General features: G+C 36.8%; 1 protein-coding gene across 1 annotated transcript in view; it reads right to left on the bottom strand.

The window, feature by feature from the left end:
- Window positions 1-1,428: 1,428 nt before the first annotated feature.
- METTL14 (methyltransferase 14, N6-adenosine-methyltransferase non-catalytic subunit) overlaps window positions 1,429-17,028 on the bottom strand; it is a 52,148-nt gene continuing 36,548 nt past the window's right edge. Inside the window, exons 10-16 of the mRNA XM_085222843.1 lie at window positions 16,621-16,708; window positions 14,803-14,893; window positions 13,031-13,172; window positions 10,772-10,864; window positions 9,409-9,525; window positions 6,072-6,282; window positions 1,429-2,995 (exon numbers count right to left, since the gene is read on the bottom strand). Coding sequence (XP_085078969.1) covers window positions 2,682-2,995; window positions 6,072-6,282; window positions 9,409-9,525; window positions 10,772-10,864; window positions 13,031-13,172; window positions 14,803-14,893; window positions 16,621-16,708 — 1,056 coding nt within the window. The 3' untranslated portion in view covers window positions 1,429-2,681. The remainder of the gene's footprint in view (window positions 2,996-6,071; window positions 6,283-9,408; window positions 9,526-10,771; window positions 10,865-13,030; window positions 13,173-14,802; window positions 14,894-16,620; window positions 16,709-17,028) is intronic.

A 17,028-nucleotide genomic window follows, 5' to 3' on the forward strand; every position in this document is an offset into this window, starting at 1 on the left:
TCATTTGCAGCTGACTGGTATTCTGAAATCCCTTTGAAGCTAAATGCTAAGACATTTCAAGTATCTCGCCAATATAATTGTCAAACCCTTCACCTGATTTATACAGGGGGTCTATAACATATTCCAAGTCCTATAAGCCTCTTCCAAAATGGAAAGACATGACAACATCAAGACAGGCATCCCAAATCAGATTGGTGGCTTTATGTTTTCATTAAAGCTGGAAAGGAAGAAATTTGTTAGGCTTTTTATCTTCAAGGATAATGTGCTGAAATTAAGGCAACTGCAGCAAATGAAATATTCATGAGTTCATTGACTATGATTGTTATCCTACTTCTGTTAAAGTGTTAAAACTGAGAAAACTGAAAACTGGTAGTGGAATTCAAAGCTTTTCATCTCTAGTCACAACTTCAGATGTGGCCCAAATTAACAGCAATTTAAAAAAGCAACCATGTGTTTTCACTATTTTAAGTGGGGGGAAAAACAGCAGTAACTCACTGCAGCATTTTCTATCATCTCAACCCCAAGGATGTTACAGTTATGTGCTACTTTGTTACCTTTAGAGGCAGTCCATCACTGTCGAAACACCACCTTCAGAATACCTCCAGTGAGCAGCTTTTCTTCAATGATGACACGCAGAAAAACTTACTTCCTTGCCAGTCACCTCAATTAGAAAAGTAAGGAAGGTTGCTTGTTAACAACACATACATTGCAATTCCTTCGTGAAGATGGTCCAGCCAGATAAATAAAATCTACAACTCATGTATCACACATCACATACCACATCACAAGTCTCAAGCAACATCCTGGCTTCTGCAAACTAATACAGAAACACAACTCAGCTACGTTTTTCTGAGTCTCATCTTCACTGCAGACCATACTTCTACAGTAAGATCTAAGCACCAAACAACCACCTGTGGACACAGAAGAAAATGGTAACTCTCATTTCTCTCTTAGAATTCTAACTAAGGAAGAAAAAAAGATTTACCACTGGTACATAGGGCTACCTTTTTAAGGTTAAGTGTCTTCAGTATTTAAGTTCTCGGTAAGGACATCATTAGGGCAAAATCAAAAAGAAAATGTTTCTTACTGCAGCACAACATCTACCAAATGCTGCTCTAAGCAGCGTTCAGCAGACTGCTGCTAAAACACACTCTCTCCTCCCAGTTCCGGCCACTCTTCAGCTTTCCAAGTCTAACAGCAAGAAACAAAACATAAACAATAGGTGAATTTCATTTATCCTTTAACAGCCCCTTAATAAAAACACCATCAAGGCTATGAAGTTGACCACACCCTACAAAAACCTGCATGCTAAGATTTCATGAACACTTTAGTGCCTCCTCTTTTCTAATAGTAGATAGGAAACCACAATAAAACTTAACTTATTCCAAAACCTTAAGAAGAAAGTAAACTCACAAGAATATTTCAACATTAGCTTTGATAAACAAGTTTAATAATTCACTACTGTACAGAACAGTTACTTTAAAGTTAGACTTCAACAGATAAACATTTTGAGACTTAAAATCCAATTTTCCAAAATCCATACCTAAAAGACTTCAACAGCCAGATTTGTTCTGTCTGCCAAGTGTTCTGGAAGTTCGGAGTTGCTTTGCTAAAAACAAGTACTGTACATACCAAATTGCTTTCTTTCCATCCTGCATTCTGGACCTAATCACCAACAGTCTATTTCCAATCCACACCAGGTCAGCAGGCAAAACAAAATCCTTGATTTGGTTGCTGAGACTTCATCATTCAGGTGATTACTTTCAGGAAGCTGTCACTCATAGCATCACCTCACATTTCCAATGTGGCCCCTTATGAGGTCTTTCTATTATATACAGTGCAATTGCTCTGCAATGAAATTGGGTTTCCCTACTGAAGATGATGACTATTAAAAGTAGGGTGAAAATCCTTACTCAAGAAGCAATCCAGACCTACATAGAAGTTCCGGACAGGATATAAACACATAACTTGTTACTCTTCATGAAACACAACATGTGACTGCACAGAATTAACACTCTCTCCATTACAGGCATGAAAAGCAAGTGCATCTACTTCACAAAACAAAAATAAAACTTGTTCCTTTTTTCCCAAGAATAATTCAGGAAACTTAAACCAAATAAGAAAAAATAGAACTCTATTTATTCAATTTGCTTCTTGGTTTAAAAGAAGTTAAAATTGGTGTCAACATAGACACAGCAGTTTTTCTTCCATGAGTAAGAGAATAAGTCTGCCACTGCCACACAACTCAGAACTGCATTTCATGCCTATTCCACCATATTAATGCAAGTCAGTCCAAACCTGGAACTATAAAGAATGAAGAAGAATCCATGTTTTGGAGAAAATTACCATTAAAAAAAAACCCCTAACTTGCAAGTACTTGCAATACAGGAACAGCAAGTATCTTCATTTCAGTCCCATCTGTAGTTTGAAGAGATGGCTCTGCTTTGACAAACAGATGCTGTCAGGAGGCCCAGTTTAGCACTTTCAGGTGCTGCTGTCAAGTGAGGTGATCTGCCTGGCCAGTCACTGGAAGACAGACTATTTGGAATTGATTGCACCAAAAATAATTTTAAAAGTCGTGGAGCTTGTGCCTCAATAATAATTCACTTTAGAAAAAAAATATTAAGAAGATTCAGAGGTGGGACAAGGGACTGGGGGAAGAAACAATTTCCTAATAGTCATCAGCGTGTGGGGAAGCCTCCCCTGTGAGTACCTCCTCGTCCCCCTCTGAAGCCACCCCTCTCACCCCGAAAATTAGTTCTGTTCCTCTCTCTGCCCCGTTCTCCTCGGCCTGCTGAAGTCCCACCTCTTCCTCCTCCCCTCGGAGCACCACCTCCACGGTCAGACTTCGATTTAGGTGGTGGTGACTTGGGGCGAAGTCTCTCAATCTCTTCAGTGCAGCCAGTCAGGTGGGAATTTGGAGCAGTGAAATATGAAGAGTACGTTTCTGCATTGAAATTACTGTTTGTGAGGGTGGGTCCCACAGTCAGCCATCCTAAGGAACAAAACCAGAGTCAATGAAAGCAAAAGCAAATTTCATGCTTGGAGGTTTTAATTTCCTTTTTCCCATTAAGTGAATATTCAAGTGATAGGAACAGATACTTATCGACACATTGGACAGAATGAAAAAGATCATCTCTAGGAAAGGCACAGTTGATAAAAGTTGATTTTACATTGATTTGTTATGGCTTTTTGTGTTGTGTTTTTTTTTTTTGTGGGGGGGAGGGAACATCCAGGTTGTAGTTTTGCAATACCCCTTCCCTCTTGTTCCTATGCTACATCTTCCAGTTTCCCTGGGACTGCGCTGTAAACCAGATCAATAAATTCATCTAGTTTAAAGACAACCTACACATCTCCCTTTTCTGCCTCTTTCAAAAGGTTCTTGTCTCCAAAAAACAATTAAGGCAGCACAGCCAGAAGCACAGCATGCTGTAAACATGCATCTGAAGACAAAATAACAATGCTGCTGCTGAATCCTATGATATGCAAATAGAGCTTAGAGTTAGGTCAACCTGTTTATGTACAAACGTAGCAGTCAGTGAACCCTTCAGCTTTACCACTTGAACCAAGGAGGCAGGCATTTAAATCAAATACATTCTTATTTCTTTGCAATATGAACTAAAATTGGGTTGGACTACTTGAAAATGTCACTGGAAATTTAACTTTAGTTCATCATATTAATGAAGAAAAATGTGGCTCAGTGATCTCAACAACGTATTTTAGGGAAAACAAGAATTCAAAAGAACACCAAAAAAAACCCCATGTCTGTTTGTTCAGGTTTTCATAGTTCACAAAGCACTGTGAAGATCCACAAATTCAAGATTGAGTAATTCTACACTCAAAATGCTAATTGGTAAGAGCACTGTGCTCTGCCAACTTCTTGAATGAAGAATAGGAAATTTAAAGTATGCTATCTAATAGCAAGATAACCATTACATTTAAAAAACAAAAGACAATTTTACAAATATGGAACAATGTGACAGTAACTTACAAGACTTTATCTACAACAGCACTGAAGTAATGCCTAAGCAATATTTTTCTACTTGAAACAAACAAACAAACAAAAAAAAAAAACAAAAAACCAAAAGCAACAACAACAAAAAAAAAACCCAATGCATATCAAGGAAGAAATCCCAGCAATGCAATGCTATGGGCTCATCAAAGAATAGCTGATAATGTCTCTCATTTCTCTATAGTATTGTGAGCAGAAGTGGAAAAACACTTGGATATTATCTTAAGTAAAACGCTGCCTACAGCTCGCCTACTGATACAGCTCCTTTTCCAACAGCCATAAAAAAAAGCAAAATTTTTTCTATCTTATGTATTATTAGCATTCACATTCAGCAAACAGGCTGTGGCTGGACTTGCATCCATTTCTCCTCTGCCATCCAAAATACTAGTCTCTAATTAGTGGGAAACACTGCTATACAAAACTGCGAGAAGAATCTAAACCAAGGGCAACCACAACATTTTCACCTCTCCACACCTCCTTCCCTTTATTTCCAAAGGGGCATGTTGTACCATAAATGTTGAGAGACCAACATAGAACCTGTCTGTGTAAAGCATAAACACACTATCCATAACATCAGGTACAAAGACACTGTCTTCAAACGCTCATGGATAACTGAAAGAAACTGGGCAGTTGTACTCTATTCCACATTAGATTTTAAGGCAGAAACAGTAGTCTATCCTCCTGCAGCGAAATTCCTTCATCAAGTACACGATAAATTGAAAAACCTGACTAGTAAGACAAATAAAATGCAGTGACCTTCAATCCAAACAGTACATTTATATGTGTTTTCTACCGTGTTAGATGAAACACTCAATGTAAGACTGCATCTTGAGATAGTGACAGTAGGACTGGCACCACGCTCAAGGGAATTTAAAATCAGTTTAGGAAAAGAAATAATGCTCCTATAAAGTATAACCCCATGTAATATGGGGAAAATGAGATGTCAGTTGATTTTTTTTTCTTTTTAATATGCACTGATGAATTAAAGACCAGAATAAGTGAAAAACAATGGTTAAAAAAAACAACTCTGAAAATGTGATAGTTGTCACAGACCTGCCAAACAACATGGCTTCTGACAGAAAGATCTTCACATTAATTAAAAATACAGCTCCTGGAAATCTATTGTCTGCCACATTACATATCTCAGGAAATCTCTCTGGGATATTTTTAAAAGCAGAGAGATCTGCTACTGTGACTTGTAGTGAGAAAGACATTTCAATTTTTATAGCACATTCACTTCACTACCGTAATTCCAAAAAGCTGAAATTCAGTACAACGGAAATATATGGAGTGGGACCTTACAAGACAGAAATCACACAGTTCAGTACTCCAGTAGAATACTGAACAATTTCAGCATTTACCTTCAATTAAAGATATGGGGAGAACAAAAGCCTAAAGCTCTTTCTTATTGCTCTACGTTTACTTCTAAATGCATTTATGAAAGAGAACAGAAAGCAGTGGTAATTTTCATCTGTGATGCGGATTTGTTCCTATATGCAACAGTAATAGCAGAAATTGGAACCATAACTGTAATATTGCTTGTTATGGTTCTGTATGAAAGCCATGCACATGAGATCTATGGGTCTAGCAAAATTTTCTGCTATCCAATCATGTGGGACAGAACATTAACTAGATCAGAAGTCACTTTTTTACTATCTAAGGACTTAATACCACTAAAGTACTATCACAGCAATGGGAGAATTGTCAAGTGATGCCGAAGTCTTCTCTGCTGCTGAACACTAGGATGGTTACTTGTCTGGGAATGCTCTCCAGCCAGGGAGGGAGAATTCTCTCACTCCCTAGTATATGCTCACCACAGAGAAGTAAGCAAGACAAATACTCTGGCCCATGTGACTCCTTGTTCAAAAAGCTCAGTGAAATCTATTTTATTTTACTGTCTGAAGTTGCAGCTACTGCAAAACCTCACAGAAAAAGTATGCAGTAAGTCTAAATATTATTATTTTCTCACCTTCCATCAGACCTCATCAGGTGGTCCCAGATACTGAAGAGGGTTATTAAAGGAAACTAAAATTTAACTATTTGACAAACATCCAGGTACCTGGTCGAATTGTACTGTCCCTTCCAAAAAGATGAAGACGCCGTCGTCCAAGGCAGAAATGCTCAATGATGTGGAAAATCTCTACAGGTTTTTCAATATTGCCAATTTCAGGCTCTTCAGTGATAATGAGGTCAATGTCAACATTAGCATGGATGAAGTCACCATCTGTACTGCGACGCACGGTTCCTTTAATGCCCATGAGGCAGTGCTCCTACATACACAGGAAAGAAAAGCACCTGTCATGCTGCACACATAGGCATGTTGTTTGAGGAAAGGAAATTCTAAACAGAGTAGATCCTATTTTTAAACAGAGAATGTCCTGAAGCATGAACTAGAAAAACAGAACAAGTCGAAACAACCAGCAGAGCCTTTTGAAAACAAAGCAGAGTGTAGTTACCTGGCTTGGTTGGTGAAATACACTACAAAGCACTAGAACTCAAACAGAAGTTGAAGTAAAATATTTGGACCTCTTCAATAACAGCAAAATTGGAGCTTTAAACTAGAAATGCTGAGAAGTCATCACAAGAAAGTACATGTGGTAAAGGTAAGAGTGAGGGAACAGTTTATTTCATCAACATTCTGATCCTAACTTCATTCATACAAATAATTTTCAAAGTTCCCAGTCATATAACAGTGAAGATCAGATCTAAATTTTGTAGACTGTAAGTTTAAAAAGTTGTGTTCATGCTCAAGATTAAGGGAAGTGATCCTCCCCCCCCTCTGCTCTGCCCTGGTCTGGCCTCACCAGTGCCCACTTCTGGGCTCCCCAGTTCACAAAAGACAGGGATCTTCTATAGAGTCCAGGGCAGGGCCACAAAGATGATAAAGGGCCTGGAGCATCTCCCCTATGAGAAGAGTCTGAGCAAACTGGGTCTGCTCAGCCTTGAGAGAAGACGAGGCAGAGAGGATCTGGGGGATCTGATCAATGTCTATAAATACTTAAGGCGTGGGGGGGAAAAGGACGAGGCCAGACTCTTTTCAGTGGTGTGCAGGGATAAGACAAGGGGAAATGGCCACAATCTGAAGCACAGGAAGTTCCACACAGATGTATGTAAGAATCTCTCCACAATAAGGGTGACAGAGCCCTGGAACAGGCTGCCCAGGGAGGTTGTGGATTCCCCTTCTCTGGAGATGTTCCAACACCCACCTGGATGTCTACCTGTGCAACCTGCTGCAGGGGGCCTGCTCTGCAAAGGAGTTGGACTCGATGATCCCCAGAGGTCCCTTCCAGCCCCTGCAATTCTGCAATTCGTATCTAGAAGATACTGCATCAAAAACTCACTATCAAACTACCTAAACAGCCTCAGTAAATTCTGTCAGCATTAAAAAAATGTTTGCGAAGTGTAACAAGCACTGCTTTCCTTTCTTCTAAGACATTAAAGACCTATGGAACTGACTAGTTTGTAGGAATTATGAATAAGAAAGAAATCACTTCAACTGGTACAGGACAAAAATGCAGGCTCTACATGTTCATTCTCAGGTACTGTTTATAGGAATACTAAACTCAAATGAAGTATTTTCCCCTGATATCATAAAACACTGATTTACTAAGTGTCACCAGATGACCATAAAAAAGTTGCAGACAACAATGTGTGATCATTTCCAGACTTTCAGGAAGGCTTTTTAAGAGTTAGTAATAAATATGAAAGGAAGAACAGGTGACCCATCAAATACATGCAGCTGATCAACTGTGTGGTTATTACGTGGTTTCTGGACCTTGAATGTGACTAAATAGAAAGGCACGATATGATACCCATTAAGCAGAACCTCACAGATCTAGCCTTTAGAATTATCCAAAGTCTTATTTTTATAACATGTGAATTGTTACTCATTAGTACCTTAGATTCTATAAAAGGTGACATGGCACAAAACCTCCATCTAGAGAGATACCTAATCTAAACCCAAATAGATAGGATTTGATATTGTAACTGTTGGAAATCCATCCTCCACAAAGAGCTATTCATTTAGTCAAAACAAGCTAGTTCAATTTTAATGTTTATTACATCACGACCTCAGCCCGACCTTTGTTCAATAAACAGAAAAATCCTAACAACAGAATCTATTCTCCTCTGTTACCAAATGGAATGTCTCCAAATCCTCCTGTATCAGTTTTAGCCTCTCCCTCATGGGCGAGCTGCACAGAATTGCAATACTATACACATAAACATACAGTGCTTACACTTAAAAATGTTCATAGTTAATACATCATACTTCCAAATAAGATTTAGATTAATGTAAATGCAAGTCAAAGAAAAACTGAAGATATCTTAAAGGGAAGCTTATACTCCGAAAACTTGCAAATCAGAGAGTTGAGGCTGTTTAGCACTAATGAATGATTAATGAAGATAGAATGAGCCCTGAGGTTAATGACACTTTATCAGTCAACTCTCTACCTTAAGTAAAGCTGCCGCAGTTGCACCCAGACACACACAGAAAACTTACTTACTAATCCTACTAGCTTTTTTCCTAAGGTCTTGAATAAGATACATTCCAGTCTCTTAAATCAGCATACTTTTCTTTTTTCCCCCCTCTGAGTCTCTTCCAGTACTGAACCTCTACAGCACGTACCTATGAAACAGCTTAGTTAAAACTAAGCTGACTAACTCTATCACTAGTGTGGGACAGTACTGTCAGAAGCCAGGAGATGCTAACTGACCTGATTCAAGCTCAGGGCATATACATACGAACCATCAGTTGATCATCCAGAGTTATTTTTCATGACTACATCAATTTAAATATTTAAAACTGTGAATTATATTTTGACTCTAAGTTCAGTCAAATTCTACTGCCAAGTTTCCTTTCAATCAAAAGACATTCCTCTAGCAACAACTTCACTAGTCTAATTTGGAAATAGGTTTGTGTATTACACAAGAGGCATTACTAAAGGACTAGATGCTTATTTGTTATTCACCCTGGACTGGAACCACTCAGAAGACAAAACAACATACATCGCAATATACTGCAGCTGTTTCCATTTTCACTCTCAAGATCTCATTCCTGCTCCATCTATCTATGAACCAGCTCCAGCAGCCTTCAATACTTCAACAAGGTATAAGCATATGACTTTTAGAATATTGTAACAGAAATTTACCAAGCAGTATTAAATGCAGATGATACCTCTATATTTCACACTGGGTGAAGTCAAGAGAGGGACAGAAGTTCACCATGCATCTTAAGAACATGTTTATTTCCATACAATGCATTTTGTGAAAAGGAATTGATGTCCTGCTGTCTACCTTTCTGAAATTGGGTCACCAACTGTTGTGAAAGCACCAGGACTTTGGTTAGCATCAAGAGCCCAAACAGGAACAGAGTAGAAATTGAACCAAATCTTTACCTTGGTTCTTTGGAAAACAGCCTTAGGGTCCAGAGTCTTGGTCTTTCCAGGATTATTCTTATTTGTTTTAATCCAACAAATATCTTCACATCTTCTGTAACCCCATTTGCGCAGACACTAAATGGGACATAAAACAGTTCATCAAAACATCAAAAACTGAAGTAACCTAAACTGATAATGAATTTAGGTACTTGATTTTTCGTACCTGGAAGAGAAATTTGATACAGATGAAATAAAGTTTCCTAGCATGACTATACTGTACTTTGTTGTCAAAACAAAATGCACACTGACTTGTCCATATATCACTTTTTTTTGTTTTGTTTTAACCTTGTGACACATAAAAATTTAATCAGAACCAGTCTAAAGAACAGCCTGGCCCTGCCTTCACTGGAACCTACACTCAGGTAGTGACTCACATCAAAGTAAAATTCTATGGAAGATAAAAAGCCTTTGCTATCACTTTGTGATTTACCTTACATATAAAAACAAAACAAAAAACTTATATGTTGTTTTTACCCTTAACTCCTACTAGCATAATCATGGAAAAGAAGGAAATTGAACATCAAGGGCTCAAGCTCATTTGGCTGTTGCTATGGTCAAGAACTGTCTGGCTGCTATGAATGTGTGTGACCAAAATCAATCCAAAAAAGCTAATTTAACCAACCTCAAAATGACAAAATAAGACAATAAAGCAAACAGATTAGTAATCTTGATTGTTGTCCTTTAACAAATATCATATGGCTGTTTTAGTAGAAAACACTGTTCAAACTAAGAAAATAATGTTTCACCATAAGAGCCTATTGGAAATTCGTATTCCACTAGCTCCAACACAAGCACAAAGACTGTAACTCCAAGATCTTCTAGAGTACTTGACCTTCATAAAGCTAAGACTTATTAAATCTACTTATTAAATCTACTTAAACTCCAAGCGATGTCTGAAAACAAACAGTGCTACACACAAAATTTTATCCTACTTTATGAAATAATAGTACCCTTTACTAGTATTTCTGGCAGAAAACTATTAAGATTTTTAACAAACAAATAATGATTTAAATGCATTAAACATGACAACCTGCTCCTACTGTAACTTGCATGCATCAAGAAAAAATAGTAGTGCAGCTTTTAAGTCATGAAAGAACAATGCTTCCTCACACAGTCACAGCAGCTCATCTGCAAAATATTAGTATCTAAACGGTTAATGCCACCCCACCTACATTTATTTACTCCACTTAAAATTATACGCTACTACAGTAACAAAACATCTCTGAGCATTTACAGCTGAGACTTCTATAAAGAGAAAGTCAATGACAAAAATAAACTCTTAAATATGTCCCTGATAAATTGAATTAAAACACTGTCTTACCACCCGGCCAAGATCCAGACCCTCTCCTGAACCACACCATAGGAAAACAAATGACCTTGGGGCAGCAATTTCTTCAATTTCTAGTTTCATGATCTAAAACAATGATAAGCATTTCTGAATTAAATATTTCTTATTTTTTGTGATTTAATCACAGTTATGAGGAAAAATAGTTAAGTATTGAACATTAACACAGAAAACCATCAGGAAGCACTTCAATAAAAGATGGAAGTCTAGATAGCATTATATTTTGGCTGTCGTCTTAAAATTGTTTTCCAGAAAGCATGTTAGGTACTGATAAGGTAACCTACACAAGTACACACTTCCAGTGTAATTGATGACCAGACTAATCATTCTTCTCAGCATAAGTTCTATCTATACAGAAAATGTTAGACTTAAAAGAATAACACATTCTACATGTTTGTGTGTTTTCCCTAAACCACTGCTTCATTCCTGTGGTAGCAAAAAGATTTAATAACATAGCAACAATGGTCTCATTCTTTTCAGCCCTGCACTCACTCCTCGGAAGCTTGTGAAGACAAACTAAAAAAAGAAAAAAAACAAAAAAACAAACAAACAACAACAACAACAAAAAAAAACCAACACACCCACAGCATAATTCCTATTACCATACATGCTATCCATTTTCACTTTCAGGGAAAAAAGAACAAACAAATTTATCAGGACAGTGGTTCAGCAATGACAAATAAGAAACATTCAGAATGAAGTAACTTCAGATGGAAAGCATATATGACTCATTACAAATTGAAGAGATTCATCTGCAACTTGCTAACACATCAAATCAAGTGTCATTCAGTGCCACAGGGAAGATATGTAAGATGTATAAAGCATTTTAAAGGGATGTAATTCCTGACTAAGAGGATGACTCCTTACTCCAACACTTCCAGTTTTTTTTGTTAGGACAGAATATTTTTTCCTTCAACACTGTTAGGCACCAGTTTTGTGTAAAATAACAGGATGGCTAACAGAGAAACTACGTATTCCTTAACATGCAAGTTACCTTATCTATTATCACAGACATCAATGCCCTTGTTTTCATATTCATTCCTTAAAGGTGGACTGAATTTTGTACTGTTCATATGAACCTTTCATTTGACTGATTCACTTGTGAAGTTTCAGCCTACAGAACAAACTAAATCTAGTTTTAAAAAGAAGCCGTCTCCCCAGCACCTCCTCCTCCAAACTGCACAGAACACAGAAAATTTCAGCTTTAACTTCTTCAATTCAATGTTTTCAATTCAGCATATTACCATCAAATCAGACTAGAACCAGCTTATCGGTACGCAGAATTTGTACAGTAAGACTTTGTATTCAATATCCAAGTGAAGGAACGCTCAAGCTTGTCAACATGCTTTGTGTCATCCAATTGTTGTGCTTGACGACATCGAGCACTTCAGTGCCTCTAGGCCTCACCTTGCTTTTCTAGAGCTGACTCTATTGCTTCCTTTTCAATATGGAACAGTTACTTGTCAGCAAGTATTTAGCATTTTCTTCTTTACATCTATATGCATTACTACAGGAAGAATTTAAAACTTCTTCTGGAACTCAGTTCCCTGGGGCACAATAAAACAAAGAGATTGCATCTTACACGTTGATATTTCTCTTTACACCCAAAGAGGGGATGGAAATTAACATGGCTTCAAAAAGCCTTTTAGGTGAATTAGTTGCAAAGGAATATATAAATACATATATATAATAAACTTCAAAGATAAGACTGATCTTCTTTTCAGAAGATCTCGAGATTACAATTGGATTATTAAGTTTCATACCTGATCAGTATTCTGGAGAAAGGAGGTATGTCAGCAAAGTATATTCACCTACTCTTTTGACTAAAAACCAATGCATACAAAAGCATACTTTAGAAGTCTCTTCGAGAATTTCAAGAAACAAGGGAATATTTACACTAGATACTGTGAATTTCAACAGCAGAAATCAAAAAGAAAAAGAAAACTCAGAATTTAGAGGCGGAGAGAAAATCTGTTTTTACATTTAAGTTTTCAGTCAGGCTCAGCAAAAACAAATAGTACTTCTAATTCATAAAATTCCTAGCAAGAGAAACAAGAAGTCTGTTAACACAAATAGTGTAGGTACACATGATAAAAACACTAAGTTTTCATAAGAATCTTGTCATTTTGTTTTGAATTTTAATTTAAACACCTGTAACACTTTCTGCTACAAATTACATTTCTCCAACTATTTCCTTAGGTACATGTACAGGATCTTTCTTATTGCAATACTTACATCATCCCAGGTCCAGCACTTCTCATTTGCAGTAATGCCAGTCTCTCTATAGTATTCTTCCAGTGGTGGCTCCAGGAGAATCACATCAAATTTGGATTTCAGTTCCCTAATATCAAAAGCTTCCAAGTCTGCTTGCAAGTACCTATTTAAACAAAAGTTGACAAACCGCTTGAAGAAGTTGTAACAATGCTCTGAAAATTATACTTCACACAGCATTTCTGCGTAGCAAGGCAAGGGGGAAGGAGGGAGCCTCTTATTTAATTCATAAAGCTTAAATGCACTAAAATCAAGGAAGATCCATAACGTGTTCTTGCTTAACCTGCAGTGGATGCTGCTGCATTAGGGTTTTTTAAACATAGCCCTCTCTCTCACTACAGTCAAGGACTCTTCTTTAGCAAGCAAGAAACAGATGCCCAGAAGACTGTACAGCAGTATCTAGTACAGAATCACTGAACATTTTGTACAACCATGGACTACATAGGAGAAAACATTAACATTTAAGAAGCCAGCACTCAGTGACAGAGCAACAGACTTCCAGATTACTTCACAAAAACAGTGTATTTTTAGAATTGTCATTTACTTTGTTATGTTCAGAAGATTCTGAATACTGGAAATGTGGTTACTTTTCACTTAGCAGAAATGTATTTCTCTACCTATAGCAAAAGCACAGGTCCCTAACACACTTTTTTATCACAGAATCAGAGAATGGCCAGGGTTGGAAAGGACCTCAAGGATCATGAATCTCCAACCTCCCTGCCGCATGAGATTCAATCCTACTGTTACACCTGGCATCCACACGTTCCCACCAGTCACAGTTTTTATCGCTATCTTTTCCCCAATACCCTTAGATCTACAAGATTTGATTAGCAGACTACCACCACCCTTCTTCCCAAAAACATATCTGGATGAGATTGTTGTTTCATGACTTTATTTGGAGCTATCAGAAGGCAGCATTTGATTATTTGTTATTCCCTTTTGTGCTTTAAGGTTAAGAATGCAAAAAAAAAAAACAAAACCAAAAACCCAAAAACAAAACAACACCCACAAACTTAAGAATAGCAAGTCGTGTTCTGTAGTTTGTGTATCAGTCATTCAGATGATTTATTCGAGGTTTTTCATGGGACTAATTAATACTGCTTTTCTGAGTGCTGATTAGGACTGCAATACATTAAAAGCATAAAGTTCAGACTCCTGTAACATGCTGCATGCCTACAATGAGTCTAACATTCAGCAAAAACTGAGAGGTCATTTGTCCTATTAATTCTGAATTACCTCCTGCCAACCTAAACTTTTTTCATCTTAAACTATATGGTAACGTCTCATTGAGGGATACCAAGATGACAGCTGAATATTACACAAAAATGCTTAAAAGAACAACTAAGGTTATATTGAGGCCAATTTTTTTTTTAAAGGTTGTGTTGTTACTGCAAACTACATGATGAAGAGATCTGTGATCACATGGTGTGTATCTTTTCATTCCCAATACATGAATGCTGCCCAACCAGTTGGCAGCTCAGTCTTAAAAAAAACAAAGCTTCAGATACTATAATTACACTCTAGAAAATCTTTTCTACATACTACAATATCTAGATTAAAATAATGAAAACAAGCTGATTTCAGTCTTCTGAAGTTTCCACTGATTAATTTGTATATACAAACAGAAATAGAAAATGTAAATTATGAACAGACACTAAAGATAAGGATTTGCAAAGCAGATAGCTAGCTTCAAACCAGTCTGGAGAAGAAAGGGTGTTTTCCACACAAACACTTACATGGGAGGAGTGTTAGATTTAGATATCAGCTCATCCTTCAATCTGATGAGCTCTCTAAGTTTTGGATATTCTTCAAACCTATCTGCTAAGCCTAAGAAGAAGAAAACATGGAGTTAACACGTTAATACTTTAGCCTCATTTTATTTTTGTTAGAACAAACCAAACCCTTCAAGCAGTTTTCTGTGCAGTACTTCACAAAAGCCTCCTGCCTTTGCCAGTTAATTAAGATTAATGTTGCTGGAAGATACTGAATTCAGTGTCAATGTTCTAACCTTCTCTAGAGTGATCAAGAGTTCAAAAAAAAACTTTTTATCAGAAGAAAACAATCTCTCATCATTCTTCCTCTCGTGGTTTAAATGAGACAAAATTATTTTCTCATTCTTTCCATCCATAAGTTTATATTAAGATACAATTAATACTCATGATTCTATTTCCTACTAGTCTTGATCTTTAAAGATTATTTCTACAGTGGCAACTGGATTGCACCTGGTTCCTTCATCCATATACCTCCCTTATACAACAATTGCTAATTCCTGTAACTCATGGAGATTTGAACCTATGTATTTTACTTATTGGACTTCGAGACTTATTTATTGACTTTGCTCTATGATTGCTCATTTTCAAATCTTTTATACATACAGAATGCACAGGGGAAAACCCTAATGAGGTTTTCTGCAGTAATATTAAAAAATATTAAAAAAAAACAAAACAAAACAAAAAAAAAAAACACAAGTAAAACTATTTCAGTATATTGCATTTCCTTTCCAAAAACATTATCCAAACCAGTATATTTGTTATTGTGAACAATAGCCTCAGCATAAGTTCAAACTGTAAATATCCCAGTCCCCAAGACACATCAGTTCAACTTGCTTATACAGCTCTATGATCATTCCTATTTACAACTTCAAATGGAGAGAGAAAAGCAAAAAGTTTCCTTCTCCTTTACTTCAAACTTGTGAACTCCCAAATCTCACATCACATTAGTAAATGAAAAGTTCTTAGTATGTGACATTGCCATCTTGTTATTTGTACATAAGAAAACAAAAAATATTTTCTTTTTTTTTCTCAAGTATCTAACATCTTAAAAACAGATCTGATATCCACTGCTGCAGCCAGTGGAAATCAAATACTCCTGACCAAAGAACAGGCAAACAAAACCTCTGGGCTGGCACCTATCAACATGCCATTCTTACCCCAACAATCACAAATATGGTAAAATATGGGCTGAATGAAATATTTCAGACAACCGCAGACAGAGAGGTGTCTTGTTTTGTTCAAAGTTCAGCAAGGGCCAGATGAATGTAAAATTAATAAATGACATCCTCTAGACTCAGTAGTACATTGAGTCTTCTAATGAGCTGTTAAAAGTTTACTTTATAAAGTAAATATTATCCATATTGCTTAATACATTAAATAATTCAGTATAATCTGTACTCTATATGCTACAAAAATTCATAGAGGTAACACAGCCCAGGAATGGCTTAACTACAGGAGTTATTTCAATTTCCAAAAGTTTCAAAGTCTGCTCATTAAACTTGTCTGCTTTATGGAATAACAAGAGCTTCGTTTTGAAAATCTTTTCCTGGCTAAATACTTTCAAAGAAATTCCAAGATAGCCCTTTGGTAATGCTTATTTCCTAGATTATGATTAAGAAGTCATTTGTATTGATTTACACACTGACATGTATGTACATAGAGGGACAAAACTACGGTACATCTACATTATCTACTAACTGTAAGAAATAAAAAATGGGAAGAAAAAGGAGTGACAGTGAATAAAACAAGACACAGTAGCATCAATCAATAACTGTGACATACCAACATCTCTGATGAAGTTCTGGGGTCTATGTCCTGTATCCACAAAATGCTGGCAATAATCATTGTGTGGATTTAAGCTCTGAGTACCCTAAAGAACAGAAGGAGTTGAGTGAGTTGTAAGGAGAGATAACTGAACACATGCTGCAATGTGTTAGTCTGAAAAATGAGAAAATTGCTGATTTTTTTTCTTAACATGCCTTTACTTGCTAAACACTGTCATTCTGTTTTTCATCTCCAACTAGACTCAGCATTGCCACTGCTCACTGTTACAGCTGTATGTTTCACAAGGAAACTTTCGTACCTGTGAACTGCAGTTATCTCCTTCAGCCTTTAAGGCTGTGTTTCAAATACAATCAATTGCATGAATAATTTAACACAACAATATACCTTTAACTATTCTTCTAATCG

The sequence above is a fragment of the Meleagris gallopavo genome, chromosome 4 (assembly GCF_905368555.1).
Source record: "Meleagris gallopavo chromosome 4, MGAL_WU_HG_1.1, whole genome shotgun sequence".
NCBI lineage: Eukaryota > Metazoa > Chordata > Aves > Galliformes > Phasianidae > Meleagris > Meleagris gallopavo.